Source organism: Euprymna scolopes, chromosome 35, assembly GCF_053919585.1.
Source record: "Euprymna scolopes isolate OS-2025 chromosome 35, ASM5391958v1, whole genome shotgun sequence".
NCBI classification, from domain to species: Eukaryota; Metazoa; Mollusca; class Cephalopoda; order Sepiida; family Sepiolidae; genus Euprymna; species Euprymna scolopes.
This window is the reverse complement of record NC_136516.1, coordinates 86,834,055-86,851,845: the sequence shown is the minus strand read 5'-3', so window position 1 is coordinate 86,851,845 and position 17,791 is coordinate 86,834,055. Positions and strand designations below refer to the sequence as shown.

Sequence of the window (17,791 nt, the reverse complement as noted above, 5' to 3'; positions counted from 1 at the left end):
GTACCCCGTCGACGTACACATTCCCGACAAACACGTCTAGCAGCAAAACCTCACACCTTCACTGTAGCGGTCTCTAAATACCGAAAAGTCGTCTATTTTAATAGCTTCTTCCCTCGGACTTATAGATATTTGAATTCCCTCAGTGCTCCTTCCTTCCCTGGTTGTACTAACATGCAGAAGTTTAAATGTAATGTGAACAAACACCTCGCTCATCTCCTTACATAGTTCCTTGTAGACACGACCCCTAACAGTAGCAAGTGGCAATAAACCTTGTTTGGGGGTAAACAATAGTAAAAACGCCACTCGAGGATAAGAATAATTGAGATGGATGGATTCGATTTTTGTCTTTGGTCACGTGGAATTAATGGCGTAGCTTGAAAGGCACATATCAGTTAGTCAAGAGTTGGGAGCCTCGTGGTCGGTAGTAAAGGGAGAAAAACGGTGGTGGACAGTAATTGCTCCGACTAGGGGAAATATCGATAGTAAAAGTCTAGAACCAACGTTGTAGCTTTTCAATGGGGGAACATCGGTAAATAAAGCTGCTTTAAATACCACTAAAAGACTTTGATTTGTACGAATCTTCATTTGCATCTTTTCTGAGGATCCGTCAAATCAAGACCAAAGATTGACCTGGTATATTTTATCATTGGTCGATGTAAACCTCAGACACTGTTATTTGCCCCTTAATGTTATAATTGTTAAATGTCATATTTAAACAATCACTAGACGACCATAGAACCTTGTGTGAGTGAGTGTCACCACAAACGGTCAGAAAACCAGGAAACTCATGACTATACACAATGCAGTACACCAAAAGGATGATACTGACCGACTCTATGTGAAAAGGAAAGTCGGAGGAAGAGGGCTGGTTTGTATAAGAAGTGGGCTGGTTGTAAATAACACAAAAAAGAATTAGAAAAATACACAATACAGAACACCAAGAGAAAAATTACTGCAGCAACAGACATAGAAGAAGAAACAATAAGATAAAAAAAAAAGAAGAGATGAGAAATAAAACTAGGCAAGAAAAATGGGAAGTAAAACAACTACATGGACGATTCACAAGGATTACAGAAGAAGAGACTAACGAAAACACTTGGAAATGACTACAAAAAGTTAAGTTGGGAAACTGAATTACTAATAACAGCTGTACAAGATAACGCAATTAGAACCAAAGCAAGGATCGATAAGACACAAGGAAACAGCAAATGCAGACTCTGTGGACAAAGGGACAAAACAATAAATCACATAATAAGTGAATCGAGCAAACTAGCCCCACAAGAATATAAAAATAGACACGATCAAGTGGGGAAGGCAGTACACTGGGAATTGTGCAGACGATTGCATCTTGAACACCCAAACAAATGGTATAAGTACAAACCGACAGCAATACTGGAAAATGAAAGCCACAAGATCCTATGAGACATGGATATAAAAACGGATCCATCCCATCCAAGCAAAAAGACCAGATATCGTAATAGTTAACAAGAAGGAAAAGTCCTGCCACATTTGTGGATTTTGCCGTTCCAGCAGCCACAGTGAGTGAAGATCAAAAAGCGGAGCAAATACACGGAACTGACCAGAGAGCTCCAAGGTATTTGGAAAATGGAGAAAGTAAAGATAACAGCACTAATAGTAGGAGCACTAGGAATGATACTGAAAAATTTTGAAAAAAATGGGAGAGATTGGAATCAGAGGGATGGCTGAGAAGATACAACGGATGACAATAATGAAAACTACAGAAATGTTAAGGAAAACCCTTGAATGTGAAGACTAACACCGCACATAAACTATACACAAACTGCACACAGAAACTGCTACAAATGCAAAACACAAAGGAAGATCATATAGAATCATGAAAACTAAAACTGTATAATTGTAAGATACCCCCCTTTTGTGTGCATGAGTGTCACCATAAACAAGGAGGGTAAAGACTGGAGAGAGAAAGCACTAGACAGACCTTCGTTGGCTGGGTGCAAAGAGGAGTGGGACCTTGGGGAGACTTATTGCCACCCAAATCCCAGTGAAGACCAATGCCAATGAGAAATCAAAGGTAAGTGACTGTTGCAATAATGCAAATTCTTTTGCAAATGCTATCAAAAGAGGTGGAGAGTACTGGAAGTCTAGCGATACTTGTTGTCACTCAGACGCCAGAGAACACTACAAGTTGTTCTCAAACAGCAACCTTTGATGATGGCTTGTGTGACTAATCCTAGTGAGTTAATAATAATAATTCTTAAACATTTAAAGCTTAAGCGTAAGAGGTCTTAAGAAGAAATTGAAGTTCAGGGAACCTTGCTTAATTGCTGTCGAGTGACTACTGGTCAAATTTAATGCAAATCTGAAATGTTTGATTTTTTAAATAGGAAATTGTGCCCCCAAAACTTCTTTAAAAAAAAACCTCAAAAACTGAAATTTTCGTAATATTAACTGACGATGACGACAGCAACAACAACAACAACAACAACAATAACAATAATAATAATAATAATAATAATAATAATAATAATAACGAACCACATCAAAGCAAAGATCGGCAAAACACAAGAAAACAGCAAATGCAGACTCTGTGGACAGAGAGACGAGACGATAAACCATATAATAAGTGAATGCAGCAAACTGGCCTAAAAGAATACAAGAACAGACACGATCAAGTGGGAAGGGTAGTACACTGGGAATTATGCAAACAACTGCATCTCGAACGCACAGACAAATGGTACAAACATACGCCGGCAACATTACTTGAAAACGAGAATCACAAAGTCCTATGGGACATGGACATACAAACTGATAAACCCATCCAAGCAAGAAAACTGGATGTCTTAATAATTAGCAAGAAAGAAAAATCCTGTCGAATCGCAGACTTTACTGTTCCAGCTGACCACAGCGTGAATATCAAAGAAAATGAGAAACTGAGCAAATATACAGAGCTAGCCAGAGAGCTGAAAGGGATATGGAAGATGAAGAAAATCAAAATAATACCTATAATAGTAGGAGCACTAGGAACAATCCCGAAAAACTTGAAAAAAGAATGGGAGAAATTGGAATCAAAGGAATGACTGGAAAATACAACGAACAACAATCATGAAAACAGCTGAAATATTAAGAAAAACCTTTGAATGTGGAAACTAACACACAGGAGCAACAAGTGCGGGCCAGACAAACTGCTGCAAAGGCAAACCATGAAACACTACATGGAACCAAGAACACTGAAGTTGCATATCTTTAAGTTCTCTAACCCAACCCTACCCCCATTGCCATATCACTGCCCCCCCCCCCTCCAAATAACCAAGTAGAGTCAAGGAATAAGGAAAGACCGATGAACTGACCAAACCTCAGCCGAACAAGTAAGAAGAGAACTGGGACCTTGGGGAGGCTTATTGCCACTCAAATTCCAGTGAAGACCAATAGCTGCTGCCAATGAGAACTCAATGGCAAGCAGCTGTTGCGATGATGCAAATTTATTTGCAAATATTATCGAAAGAGGTTGAGAGTACTGGAAACCTGAGGAGACTTGTTGTCACTCAGCTTCCAGGGAACACCACAGGTTGTTATGAGGGAAAAATCTCTGAAGACCAGTGTGAAAGCTCCTTGTGAGCCAATAATAATAACTGTTACTCGCAACTGCACAAAACAACTTGATTAGAGCTATTAAAGTTAAGATAGATAAATCCTAGGAAAACAGTAAATGTAGATTCTGTGTACTAAGAGACCAAACACGTAACTAGTTCCAAAAGAACACAAGAACAGATACGACTGCGTGGGGAAAGCAGTGTGTATCATCTTGGTTCTTCCAAATGTTTAAAAATGAGACATCTATCAGCGTTGGTATCCGTTATCATTTGGGCAACGTTTGAATCATTTTTTTTTCTCTGATAAATGACGCAAAACACACATTTTTTTTTTAGCATGGCCGTTCGCCATTAGGTTCATTACATGAGAGGAAGTGGCGAAAACTGTCTTCTTTTATTGATAATCATTTATAAGCTGTTTTTTTTTTTTTTTTAATTATTATTGAGAAGCTGTTTAGGTAGGCGGAATTGGAATAGGAAGGGAGGAATTGTAGTAAGGGAGAGAGAGGGAGAGGATATAAAAGAAAATAGAGGAGTATAAACGAACATATTTTTATATTTTGGCGGACTAACTACCAATTAAACAAACAAGGAGTATGGATCGACAAGTCGATACAATATATTTATCTAACATACAGCGCCTGGTATTCCCATATGGTCACCCGTCTGGTACTGACCAGACTCAACGTTGATCTTCAGTGATCTATCGAGAACCGATGGATGAATGTGATGATGCTGTACTTATTGTGATGGCCTCCAAGATAGGCATCATTTGAGAGTGGGGGTAAGGATAAACGATATATTCTAAGTTTGTTCAACTAAATATCACCGTAACATTTATTGTGTGGATTTCTATCAGTATTGTGCTTCATTTTCGAGTTTTGAGCGATTCTCGGGACTCCAAAGGTGGCAGCCACATATCGCTATTTTTGTTTTCACTTTAATTGAAGCACTCAGCACTTCTTGCGCTTCAACGTTAATAAACGTTTTAAAATAAGTTAAACACACACACACACACACACACACACACACACACACAAATAAACACTAAAGATAGAAGAGTAACTTATTTTGCCTTTGGTAACATTTATTTGTTATATATATATATATATATATATATATATATATATATATATATATATATATATATATATATATATATACTAGCAAAAGTACCCATCGTTGACTGTGTTCAAAAACAGCCTACAGAAAATGGACTCTGATTTATGAAAGTATGATAGGTTATGAAAAAGATGGATTGTAAAGAGATAGCTTCGAATTTGGGTGTATCAAAACCAAAGCAAAATATGATGAAAGTAAAAATAAAATAGATAAACCCCATAATTTATTATACCATACCTGTTCACACTGAAACACTTATCACAATATTCTGTGGATCTATATAAAAAAAAAAAACTTGTTAAACTTTGTGACATATTTCCATTCTATGGAGGTGAGGCGCGAAAGAACACCCCATAATTTTATTATACCATATTTCTTAAAACTGAAACATAATTATCAAAGTATATTTACGCAGATAGATATGAAAAGTCTTTATTAAAGTTTGTGCCTATTTCAATTGTATGCGCGAACGCAGACCCCACAATTTTATTATACCATCCCTATTTAAGTTTCTTTTTTTTTTAAATTTTTTATTTCCATACTTTGTGGATCAGGCGCGTACACAGACCCCACAATTTTAATGAATCGCCATTATGCCAGGTCAAACATACCCATTCCTGTCCCTCGATACATCTATCATTATATGTGCCCTCTGTGGCACGGGGGACAAGATCAAAGTGTAGTATCTGGCCATGTGCCTAAGTTTTTTGTTCACCGTTAATTTTACTGTATTTTTTAACATGAATAAAAGATTTAATATCTCAAAGTGTAGTATCTGTTCTGGCAGATGCTGCACTTGGGATGATTTGTGCCAGTCAATGGAGGGGAAACCCTCTATACTGGGACAATTATTATTTTTGGTAACCAGAGTGACCCCTTTTAGGGGAGCTGGTTTTTACCTCACATTAAAAACGGCCTTGTGCCTAATTTGCTCAGTGGGGGAGCAAATAAATACCATCTGTTCTGGCAGATGCTGCACTTGGGATGATTTGTGCCAGTCAATGGAGGGGAAACCCTCTATACTGGGACAATTATTATTTTTGGTAACCAGAGTGACCCCTTTTAGGGGAGCTGGTTTTTACCTCACATTAAAAACGGCCTTGTGCCTAATTTGCTCAGTGGGGGAGCAAATAAATACCATCTGTTCTGGCAGATGCTGCACTTGGGATGATTTGTGCCAGTCAATGGAGGGGAAACCCTCTATACTGGGACAATTATTATTTTTGGTAACCAGAGTGCCCCCTTTTTGCCTACTTTTAGGGGAGCTGGTTTTTACCTCACATTAAAAACGGCCTTGTGCCTAATTTGCTCAGTGGGGGAGCAAATAAATACCATCTATCATTATATGTGATCAGTTTTCTATAATAGGCAACCATATAGGAGCCTATTCGTGACCAGACACACACACAGACGTTCAGCTTTATATTATAGATTTACTGCTTTTACGGTTTGTTGTCTATAGAAAAACATACTACCATATCTAAATCCGGCATTGGCATTTTACGCACGCTTTGTTGCAGTTAATATTTTTCATTTGATTGCTTTCATACACTTCCAGTCTCTCTCATCTACGGTTATTACTTCCGGTTCTTTCATCTGCATTTCCTGTTTTCTTCATTTTTTTTTTTTTTTTCAGTCGCATATGTCACATTCAACACGCTCGTCGTTAAAATGGTTGGAAAACTGAAACTTAAACAGCAGTTCCCAACGTTCTCGTCTCGTTATGGTGCTGGTCCTGTGCAGGTCTAGGAGGTCCATTCTAGTACGATTTGCCATCTCTCTTTTAGAAGGGGTTAATTTATTACTAATTACCTGATGTGCTCTAACTGGGAAATGCCGATGGGACTGTCCAGGCCGTTTTGCAGGTCGAAGTACTCCTTCTCCTCCTCCTGCTGCTCCTCCTCCTACTACTCCTTCTCCTCCTCCTGCTGCTCCTCCTCCTCCTAGTGTGTCGACTCTTCAATCCCACTTTCCGACCCTTGTGTTACATTTCTCACCGTGGGAGAGAGATAAATACCCATCGGCTACCTTGCCACGTCACTAGCGTCCCATCTTTCACACTCACACGCATACGCACGCTGCAAATTCAAAACAACAACAACAACAACAACAACAACGTATCTAACATTGTAATGCACGCATGCAATTAAGCAGTAAAACTTCATCTCGTTCACAAGTTTTTTTTTTGTTTGTTTGTTTTTTTTTTTTTAAGATGTTTTAAAAACATTAGTTAATAAACCCTCTCGCCATAAAGACGGATTTTAGTCAAGCTCCCGAGGTTAGCTGTTTGGACTCTATTAGTTTATTAGTATAATTTTGATCTCCCTGTGACAGACTTTTTGGTGTGAAAGGTGTTTCATGTCGAATTTGGTTAACTTTTGGCCGATAGTTTTGCACATAACTTCTTCTTCTTCTTCTTCTTCTTCTTCTTCTTCTTCTTTTTATTTTAGTTCTTTTTTTTCTTTAATCTTTGTTGTTGCTATTATTTCTTTCTTCTTTTCTTTTCCTTCTTCTACTTGGTCATTTTTTTTCTTCCTCCTTTTCTTTTCCGGAATCTGCACAAAATTTCGAACGGGGGTCTTTATTTAACCCTCAGGGGTAGCATGCTCCAGTTTTATACATTATGACAGTGAAGAAGTCTTAAGTAATTCGCAACTTTATTCTTAGTATCACCCACACTGAGGATTGAACCTTCAACCCCCAGAAGAATGTCACTTGGAATTGAATTTACCAAGTATTTTATCAACAACACCTTACAAATTATTTTGAACTCCGATCAAGTCATGTTTGACGAAACAAGAGCACGCTACCCCCTCTGTAGATTAAATAAAGTGTTCCGTTCGAAATTCCGTGCAGATTCTCAAATTCGACAGAAGGATTCCCGAGTTCGACAAGATACATCTAAAGAAGGTCGAAGGTTACATCGACCAAAACGTTGTGAAAATGACACTCAATATGAGAACAGTAGTCCGAAGAATCCAAAATAATACGAATTATCACTCCTCATCTAAAAAATTCAAAAATATATTATTTGACACCAAATATTTGTTTCTAGGTAAATAAAACTTTCATTAAATTTCGTTACATGAAAGCCAAACACAAATATTAATTTTTTTTTCTTTTAATAAACTCGCACAAACATCTATTAAACAAAACAAAATCCATAGAGACCTTTTTTCGTGGACACCTTAAAGCTTCTTTGGACAAACGCTCCACCCCCTGCGGGAGTTTGGAAATTTTATTTTTGTGCCCAAGCAATGTCGTGTGTCGGGAAAGTCGACCTTTCTTGCTCGATGTGGGGGTTGGCTGTTCTTTTCCGTTATGACTCATCACCACCACCACCACCACCACCACCACCACCACCACCACCACCACCAACAACAACAACAACAACACAACAACCACCACCACCACCACCATCATCATCATCATCATCATCATCATCATCATCATCTGTTTTGTCATGCAGTGGGGCTACTGTAGCAGTCAGTCAAGGGAAAAGAAAAGGCTGTGCGCTGATTGGGTGTTTGAAGATAGAATTCCTTTCCAATTTTTTCCGACGAACGACCACAAAATTACGTCAAGATTCAATGTGGACCCCGGTTGAAAATCCCTAAGTTAGACATTGTTTATTCATAAGCCCTTGTTGCTGGATCCCATCGTCGGATTAGTTGGCACAAGTACAGTTCAGCTCGATAGAAATATGTTTTTTGTTTTGTTTTTTGTTTTCGTTATACTAAAAAAAAGAGGAGACAATAAAAAAAAACATTTTTCTGGTAATTCCAAACAATTTCAATAAAGCAACAACAGAAAACATTAAAAAAAAAAACGTTTATTGGATTAAAATTCTGAATTTTTTAGATGAGGGCTGATTGTTTGTATTACTTGTATTGATTGGACTATTGTTCTCATCTTGAGTGTTATTTGTGCGACGTTTCGGTCGGATTGTCCTTCGACCGTCTTCAGTCATGTTTCCAAACACCAACCAAAATGCCTGAAGACGATCGAAGGACAATCCGACCGAAGCGTTACAAAAATATCACTCAAGATGGGAACAATAGTGCAATCAATACATGTAATATAGATCTATTTGATTGATTTACATTAAATAGGGTATGAGCAAAAATTTAAATAGGAATATTTTTTGTGATTTAAAAAAAATATATTTCTTCATTCAAATTGAAGTTTACACCCATGCTCGGTGATTCTTAGATATTTATCAAGAATATTAAAAAAAACTTTTTTTTTAAATGATAAATACAATGCAACATTCTATATTTTAAAATAATTATTTTTCAAATAACTAAATTATATCATTAAGTTAAATATTATGGAATTAATTAAATGTATTTTTATAACTTTTTGAAACAAATAAATCCTTTTAATTAAATAAAATAAAAGTTTTAAGAATTGAAACAAACATTAACAAAATACTATCATGGGGTGCCTGACTTTGCCCTGTCGTAAAATACGCTAAAATATAATAATTTAATTTGTCTAGATTTCTTATATATTATTATTATATAGTCGTGGTTTAAAGGTAAAAAAAAAGTATTTGGGTGCCATCAGCTAGAATCGAAAACGAAAGCAAAACTGTAGCATTTAAAGCTGGTGACGTTACCACTGTATCAACGTGACACGCATATGAACTGATTAAAAATAAACTAAGATGAATGTATAAAATCTATAACGATTTTTTACAATTTTGCCTCATTTTTGCCACCTTAAAAAACTATTTTATCCGGCTAAAGACACATTAAAGAACGGTCCATAAAAAGACAATGATTTGAGGCCCCTAGCGACGCTCTGCGACTTTTAGTTTCGGAAGAGACAGCATTTGAAAATATGGACACAGACAGACAGACATAGTGAGTTTTATAAATTAGATTTAGAAAAAAAAGGCATCAATTTTAGATTGTCTTTCCTTTTTGCTTGCATCACTCTTCCGAAAATAAAGATAAAAAACATTAAGTATTAGAGAATCAATTCTGAAAAAGAATAGATGTTATAAAAAAAAATATTTGACACAAGTGCACTTTAACTCACTGGAAATAGTTTGTTTTTTTTTTCTTTCTTTTTCGGAAGAGTTATATTTGCGGAAAGGGACGCAATTTAAAATTGATGCTTGTTTTTCAAACCAATTTTTTTTTCTGGTAATCCAAAACAAATTCAATAAAGAAAAAAAAATATCACAACAGAAAACATTCAATAACATAACATTTATTGAATTTAATTGAAATTTTAAAAAAATTTAGAAACAATTTTTAAAAATAAATTATAGTTAAAATTTAAAAATAAAATGTTATTTTTTATATTTCAAAATAATTATTTTCCTCTCCCATTTTTTTTATAATACATAAATAAAATATAACATTCAATTTAGAATATTATGAAATGGATGGAATTTATCTAAATTTAAATCACACCTGTCTGTTTAAATGTATGTATGTATGTATGTATGTATGTGACGGATTTTCACGCGATCGTTATCGTTTTGAAGTTCGACCCTTCGGACGACAAATATCGAAAAATTGGATGCAAACATTAATTCCTTCACCCTCAACTGGGCACTTTTCTACAGAAAGGGGTCGCTTTTTTGCCGATATCTTCGAAAGTCGTCCGTTCTTTTCGATTGACTTGCCTTCGTCACTTCCGGTTTGGCGATGGGCGCAACAGCAAAGACGTCACGTTTTTTTTTGTTTTTTTTTCACATTCTTCTCCTTCTCCGCGGTACAGATTCGAGCCTGCCTGCTACAACATTTTTTTTTTTTTTGCTCAACACATACCTGGGCAACGTCGGCCATCCAGGCTCGTTTTTATTATAAAACTTTTTCTCCTTTTTTTTTTTTTTTAAATACACTTCTTTTATTAAATAAATTAAAATTTCGCTAATATAACTTTTCTGAAATCAAAACAACAAACAACAACAAGTACATTATTTTATTATTAGGAATCAGTTTGAGATAAGTAATTTATATATTTATACCACTTGACGAAGACTAGAGGAATAATTGGCCGAAACGTCGTGAAACAAGCACTAGAAGGTGGGAAGGATAGTCCGCAAATAAATAAATAAACAACAGATACTTCCGGTAAGTTAAAATACACTTGTGTCGATTAGTTTTATACATCATTTGTCCATACTCGATAATTCCTCTTCCAAGTTTACCCCCTCCCATGGAATGATTACTAAAGTTGCAATCCTTGCAGCAATCTAACCGTTATTAAGACAAATAAACGGTTATTCGCAATTTCAACCTATTATTCTATGGGAGGTAACTCTATTTTACTATTGCAAGATTTTTTTTTTTAACTACTTCATTTAATGTAACAAAATTTTATAACAATTCTAGCAGATGTACCCGACGCTGGCCGGTATTAAACGTAACGTTAAATTACTTAAAAAAAAAAAAAGTAAAAACAAAAACACGGAAATAAACTGAGACATGTGCATCCGAGTATTATGATTTTTTTTTCTAAACGGTTCACTTCTTGTAAGTAAAAAAAATAAAAATAAAAAAATACTCGAGCTGAGATCGCAACCAAAACCTAAAGACAGTGAGTCAAGTACAATAATCATTAGGCCAGCTTGAAACGTTCTTTGAAAAGTGTTTTCAACCCTGATTATTTTTTATAGAAGGAATTTGTCATAAGAGTGACTCACACATGCGCATTCGTAAAACAGTTAGGAAACAGATAACAATACAATGATCCCCAAGTGCCAATTTTTCAAATTTGACCCCTTAGCAGCCCATTTTTTCCGGATTAAAACCGATTAAAAAGTTTTCCTCGTGTCTTAATATCCTATATACCAAATTTCAGGTATGTAGATAAAAAATTCATTGAGCATATACATTGAAAAGTGCCTTTACACACACACATTCTTACTTTGATAGATATATAGATAACAAAAAAAAAAGTAAATTGTGACAATGTTGTATGTATAGATCAAAAGATCTTGAAATCGGTAAAAAACAGGAAAAAGAACGTAGCCATGGCATGGATCAACTACAAGAAAGCCTACGACAGAAACCATTTTCTCTTTCGGTTTCGTTTTACTTCTGTTGAAGTTCAACTAAATCAGAGGGCCCCTTTCTGGGGCAAACACTTGATCTCTATATGAGATGCATACATATTCGAATATTACGTTAAATCTCTTTTATATCTCAAATGTCGAGTTAGTAAGAAGTTAAGACTATTAATTTTCCTTTCTCTGTTGTATTGTCTATTTATAAAGGATTGAGTGTTTAATTATCTTACCAGAGTTAATGTCGTTGTGTGTGTGACATGCATTTTCACATACCTCTGCTTCTTGGTCCATCTGGAACATATCGTCTGAGAGGGAGACTGGTACCTGTTTTTGGGGACGAAGATTCATTTCACTCCAAGACAAGAAATTGGTTCTATAGTTTTTTATTCACCTTCCAGATCGATCGCAGAAGAATGGAAAGTGAATTTGGACTGTGTGGTTTCTTCTTCTAGGTCTTATTTCTACCACGTCAGCGTCCCCCCCCCCAGCAAAGCGGAGGAGACAACGACGAAGCCGTCCGCTCTCTTCCAAGTCCAACCAAATCTCCCCGATTCAGCTAACCTGATAACATGACTCACACGCAATCCAATCAGCTGATCTTGACTTCCGGTCAACGTGTCTACACTATAACTCACACTCTTCCCTCTCCCTCTCTCTCTCTCTCTCTCTCTCTTTCTCTCTCTCTCTCTCTCTCTCTCTCTCTCTATCCATTCTCTAACATCTCCAATTGACCATTTAAATATGTTCTAGTATATCTTTCTTGTGGTCTCTTGGAAAGGATAACATACACCATTTTATTATGGGCTGGCTTCGGACTCCTCCTCCTCCTCCTCCTCCTCCTCCTCCTCCTCCTCCTCCTCCTCCTCCGTAATTGGATCGTCCACTTCTGGCACGGTGCGTCGGACTGGTTTTGGAATGCAGAATCGCATGACGAGAAACTGGATTAACACAAATCTGGAAATCTAGAGATAAAAAGTTCAACGGTGATTCATAATAAATAAATAGATAGATAAAATAAATAAAAGAAAAAAATAAAAGAAAAATAAATAAAAGAAAAATAAATAAAAGAAAAATAAATAAAAGAAAAAAATAAACAAAAGAAAAATAAATAAATAATAAATAAATAAAATGATAAATAATCATAATAAAATAGAAAATAAACAAATAAAATAAAAATAAATAAAATAAATAAAAAATAAATAAAATAATAAATAAATAAATAAAATAATAGATAAATAAATGAATAAATAAATAAAATTTAAACAGAATCTTTATACAGGATACGAATTCATCTAGTCTGGTGGAGTATCCAGCTTAGTGATGTAACTATAGGCAACATCACTTAGAGAAGATGCACCATTCCTCGTATGAGATCCTGTTGGTTAGACATACCAAGGAAATCTTACTTAGGCTACAATTACTGTGCAATTTTGAATATTTAGTCAAGGTTTACTTTTACAGAAAATATCCTTATGCCAGATTAACCTAATGATATACCCATGTACAGAGATCCTCGAAGACAGTTTCTCACGTTCTCTCCGGTAGGCATTCAAGTTCTCTCCAGTAGGCATAATGGATAATTGAATGCCTAACAATGTACAAGATATCTAACAACATTACTAATATTATTAAGAAATGAATGGAGACATGGCGACTAATTGACAGCTGGAATGTTTATTCGAGTAATTCTAAGAAAACTGTTGTTTTGTTTTTCAACTAATTTAGTAAAATAGAGTTATCTCTCTTAGAACATTAGGTTAAATTTCGAATAACCAAATAACCTTCAGTCTATGCCTTCCATGGAGGAGGTTGGTGTTAAAAATGTAATTCAAGCAGAGTGAGCGTGTTAAATAAATAATAATAAATAAAAAATGGCCGCTACTAGAATGAAGAGCTTGTACTTTTTATCAGGGGAAATAACAACATTTCTCAATATTATTTTTATTGCTTTATGCAATAAAATAAAAATTAATAAGTGAATTTTGTTGCATAATATGCACACAAATTGTGAAATATATATCCAGTAGTTTACAATTGTATTTGTTCTTTGTACTTGTCCAGAATTCAACCTAACTAAAAAAAAAAAAATTAAAAAAAAAAATACATTAAAAAAAATAAACCTTTATGTACGTACCAAGCAGCATGGACTGAAATTTCATATTCCAAAAATCACCTAATTTGATATTTTTTTTTTAACAAAACGAATCATATTTTATGAGGAAACGAGAATGGCGTGTCTCACTTCGTCATCTTTAAAATTCATCACTGGTTACCTTCCCCTTATCGACTTCTCTAGAAATAGAAACAAAATTAGTGTTTTAATGGCTACGATTGATAATAAATCGCTAAAAGTCGTTAAAAAAATGATTTCCGATATCTATATAAAAAAAATCTACTTGATCAATTTACGTGATTTTTCGAATATGACATTTTCATTGTGTGACGGGTACGTGCATCATAAAGATTTTCTGTATAATAATATTTTTTTTTTAGCTGTTGAATTTTGGACAAACACCTTATTTTTTATATTGTTTTCAGGCAAAAGTGTTTATACGTGAAAATGGGGTCGTTTGACAAGAAAAAAAAAAAAAAATTGAGACTTTTACGACTGATTAATTTTTTTTTTTAATTCTATTTTGTTTGTTTATTTATTTATTTTTTATTCCAGCAAGCATTTCCCCAAGTCCGAATTGTGGCGGTCTGAAATGTGAAAATGGCGGAACCTGCCTTACATCGAATGAAACCTTCTCATGCTATTGTACACCAGGATTCTATGGAGAACGTTGTGAAAGTTCAAGAGGTAAGAAACTACTACTACTACTACTACTACTACTACTACTACTACTACTACTATATATATAATATTCTGTTTGTTTCTTCCTTAGTTTGTATGTATATTACACTTTAAAAAATAAAAATACAATTTTTGAAGACCAAACTGTTTCAAAAAACAAAATTTACGAAATTTAGCTTTAAAAATGCCAATCTGTTAACCCTGATCAAGGACATGAGAGTGACCTCCCTTTGATATCTTTATAATAATATATGATCGTTGTTCCCATTTACAATGTCTCCCCACGGGACAGAGTTAGACACCAGGGTCGTTTTTTAGTGGGGGAGAAAAGGAACGAAAATGAAAATTGCCTCAGTCGTGAAGGATTTCTCCTCCACTGACGGAGAACAAGAAATTGAAGTGCATCATCTGAAGAACAGATATTACACTTTGATCTTGACTCGAAGGCCAAGTAGTTGGTGTGAGAAAGGAACTCGTAGTAATTTCGACGTGCAGCGCCATAGCGGTTCTTCACCGCAGAAATATGTCGGTTAAACTTTACGTAAAAAATGGAATCTTCGAAAGAAACATGGCAAAAAAAGAAAAAAAAAAAAACGAAAAGAGTATAATTTTAATTAGAATTCATTATAGAAATGAGTATTATTTATATTAGTTTATTTATTGCGGACTATTATTCTCAACAACTAAGAAAGATTAGAATAATAGTCAACAATATATAAATTAATATGAAAAGAATATTGACTGAAATGCGATACGATTAAATCCCTTAAGCATGTGCCTCTATCTCCAGTGAACACATGCCACCCAGAAGGTAAACTCTCTCTCTCTCTAACACACATACACACACACACACACACACACACACACACACACACACACACACACACACACTGGACTTTTAAACTAACTTTTGTCGACTCCTTGTTCAAGAATGTTTTACTTTAAAACCTCAACAAACTTTAATCTTTCAAAGTATATTTTAAATTTCTGTAAAATTGTTGATATATAAATATATTTCGTTCGTTAATTCATGTTTTCTCATCGCCTTCTCCACAATCCCGTTGTTGAGTTAGCACTTGCTAACTGGTGACCCGTTCATGTTTTTATACATCTTTTCATTCGCCAATTCGACTGCATATTATTGGCACTTTCCAATGGCGTAGTATCACCGAGATGCAGTAAATGTAGCCAGAAACGGCACTACAAACGATTAACGCCAATTTTCGATAAAGCATACCATCTATCTAGGCGCGCGTGTGTGGGGGAAGAGGTGCGTGTGTGTGTGATGTGTGTGTCCCCCCCCCTTTTTAAAATTTTCTTCCTTTGAAGATTGTAACGTTGGGTATGGGGCAGCCAAATCAGCTGCCAACATTGCCCTGCTTTTTATTGAAACCAGCCGAGAGCTCTTTTTAGTATCCTCGTTGTTCTCTTAAGTACAATTGTCTGGATCTCTTTTGTACTTGGTTCACCAGGAATATTAGTTAGGTAGGACTTCAGGTTCTTTTTCTTTCGGCTCTGTTCAGACCTCCATCATTAGGGATACTCACTTCAACCAGTGTGTGTGTGTGTGTGATACATTAAGTCCACGTGTGTGCAGCGCGGTCGCTTTATTGAATACTTTACTTTTTGTCGACTGTGCAGCATAAAGATGTTGATTCACAAGTGAGGTTTTCATATTCGCTCAACATGATCTCACGTGAATCTCCGTAAACAATAAAGGCACCGATAGAGTAACGGCCAGTACGATTGCCTTCCAAATGCCGACGCATTCTTATTTTTCTTCCCGCGAATCTTCTCAATAGTTAAGTGATAATATAGAAGGGTCGTTCCAAAAGCAAGGCCTCCTGTGTTTTTTTTTTAACTAAAACGTTGAAGAGCTACGAACACGGGAGTGGTACCATTAAAACGACCGACCTTTTGTGCTCCAGAATTTATTTTTCTACATGATCCCCACCACCCTTAATACACATTTTCCAGCCTCTTTTGATACCTCGGTCGTAGAAGTCCGGAGCGCGCTTTATCACTCACACATCAAACCCCTACTCTGACATCGACGAACCCATCGCCTAATTGTGCTGACATCAGCTGCATTGGCTTTGTAAACGTTCAACAGGCGCCAATAACGTTGATCATTTTTTTTTTTTTTTTTTTTTGCATGGCGGAATTTAATGACGCATCTCTGCTTGACACACGTCCATGACAGGAGGTTGCTTTCTTAAAGTTCCACACTGTCAATATCTGCAACAGAGAGATGAAACGTTCAGTCATCATTACAATGTAATTGGCAATCTCATCTGATCCAACTGGACGGAATAAAAAAAAAATAGGGGCATTATTTTTTAAGCGTTCCTCGTAGCAAGATAAAACAACGAAAAAAAATCAGTTCAATGGTTTTACTAACATTTTAAAGATCGGAGGGCGGGGGGGGCGGTTAGTGTGATGTAATTTGCATATCAATGAGGCTAGACACTGGAATGAGAGAATATGAGGCCAGTACTCAAGATGGCGGGAACCGAGTTCTGGAGAACCGGACTGAACGGGTCAGAACTGAAAATGTTCGAATACTGACAAGAATCTATTTCTTTTTTTTATTTTTATTTTAATTAATAAAAACGTACAAATATGATACAGACTATACAGGGAGTGACATAATTGTTTGTAAAAAGTTCCAACAATCGATTTTTGGGGTTTGTAAAACTGTACACATAGATTCGAAAAAGTTGTCAAAAACAAAAAGCAAATATATAACAAATAAATGTTATCAACGGCAAGATAAGTTACTTTTCTACCTAATTGGATATTTTTTAGTGTTTTTATTTAATGTAAAATGTTTTATTCAGCTCGAAAAACATTCAGTGTTTACCGATGTATTGGAAAGTTAAAAATGGCGACGACTCTCTCTTTGACACGGTAAGTTTGGGAAAAGAAGTTAAAAATAAAAAACTAGACAAAATACTGTTAGAAACTCGCTCAATATATGTTACCGTGACATAGGCTGACATATATTCGGTGGGTTTTTTAATAGTATTTTGTCTAGTTCTTTATTTTTAACTCCTTTTCCCAAACTTACTGCGTCAAAGATAATGTCGGGCGCCATTTTTAACTTTCCAATACTTCGGTAAACACTGTATGTTTTTCGAGCTGAATAAACATGTTACATATAATAAAAAAACGGTAAAAATATCCAGTTAGGTAGAAAAGTAACTTATCTTGCCTTTGATAATATTTATTTGTTATATATTTGTTTTTTGACAACTTTTTCGAATTTATGTG

At 35.4% G+C, this 17,791-nt stretch overlaps 1 protein-coding gene across 1 annotated transcript in view; it reads left to right on the top strand.

The window, feature by feature from the left end:
* Window positions 1-17,791, top strand: part of LOC145259973 (EGF-like domain-containing protein 2) — a 117,277-nt gene that overhangs the window by 65,250 nt on the left and 34,236 nt on the right. Inside the window, exon 3 of the mRNA XM_080117960.1 lies at window positions 14,393-14,524. Coding sequence (XP_079974086.1) covers window positions 14,393-14,524 — 132 coding nt within the window. The remainder of the gene's footprint in view (window positions 1-14,392; window positions 14,525-17,791) is intronic.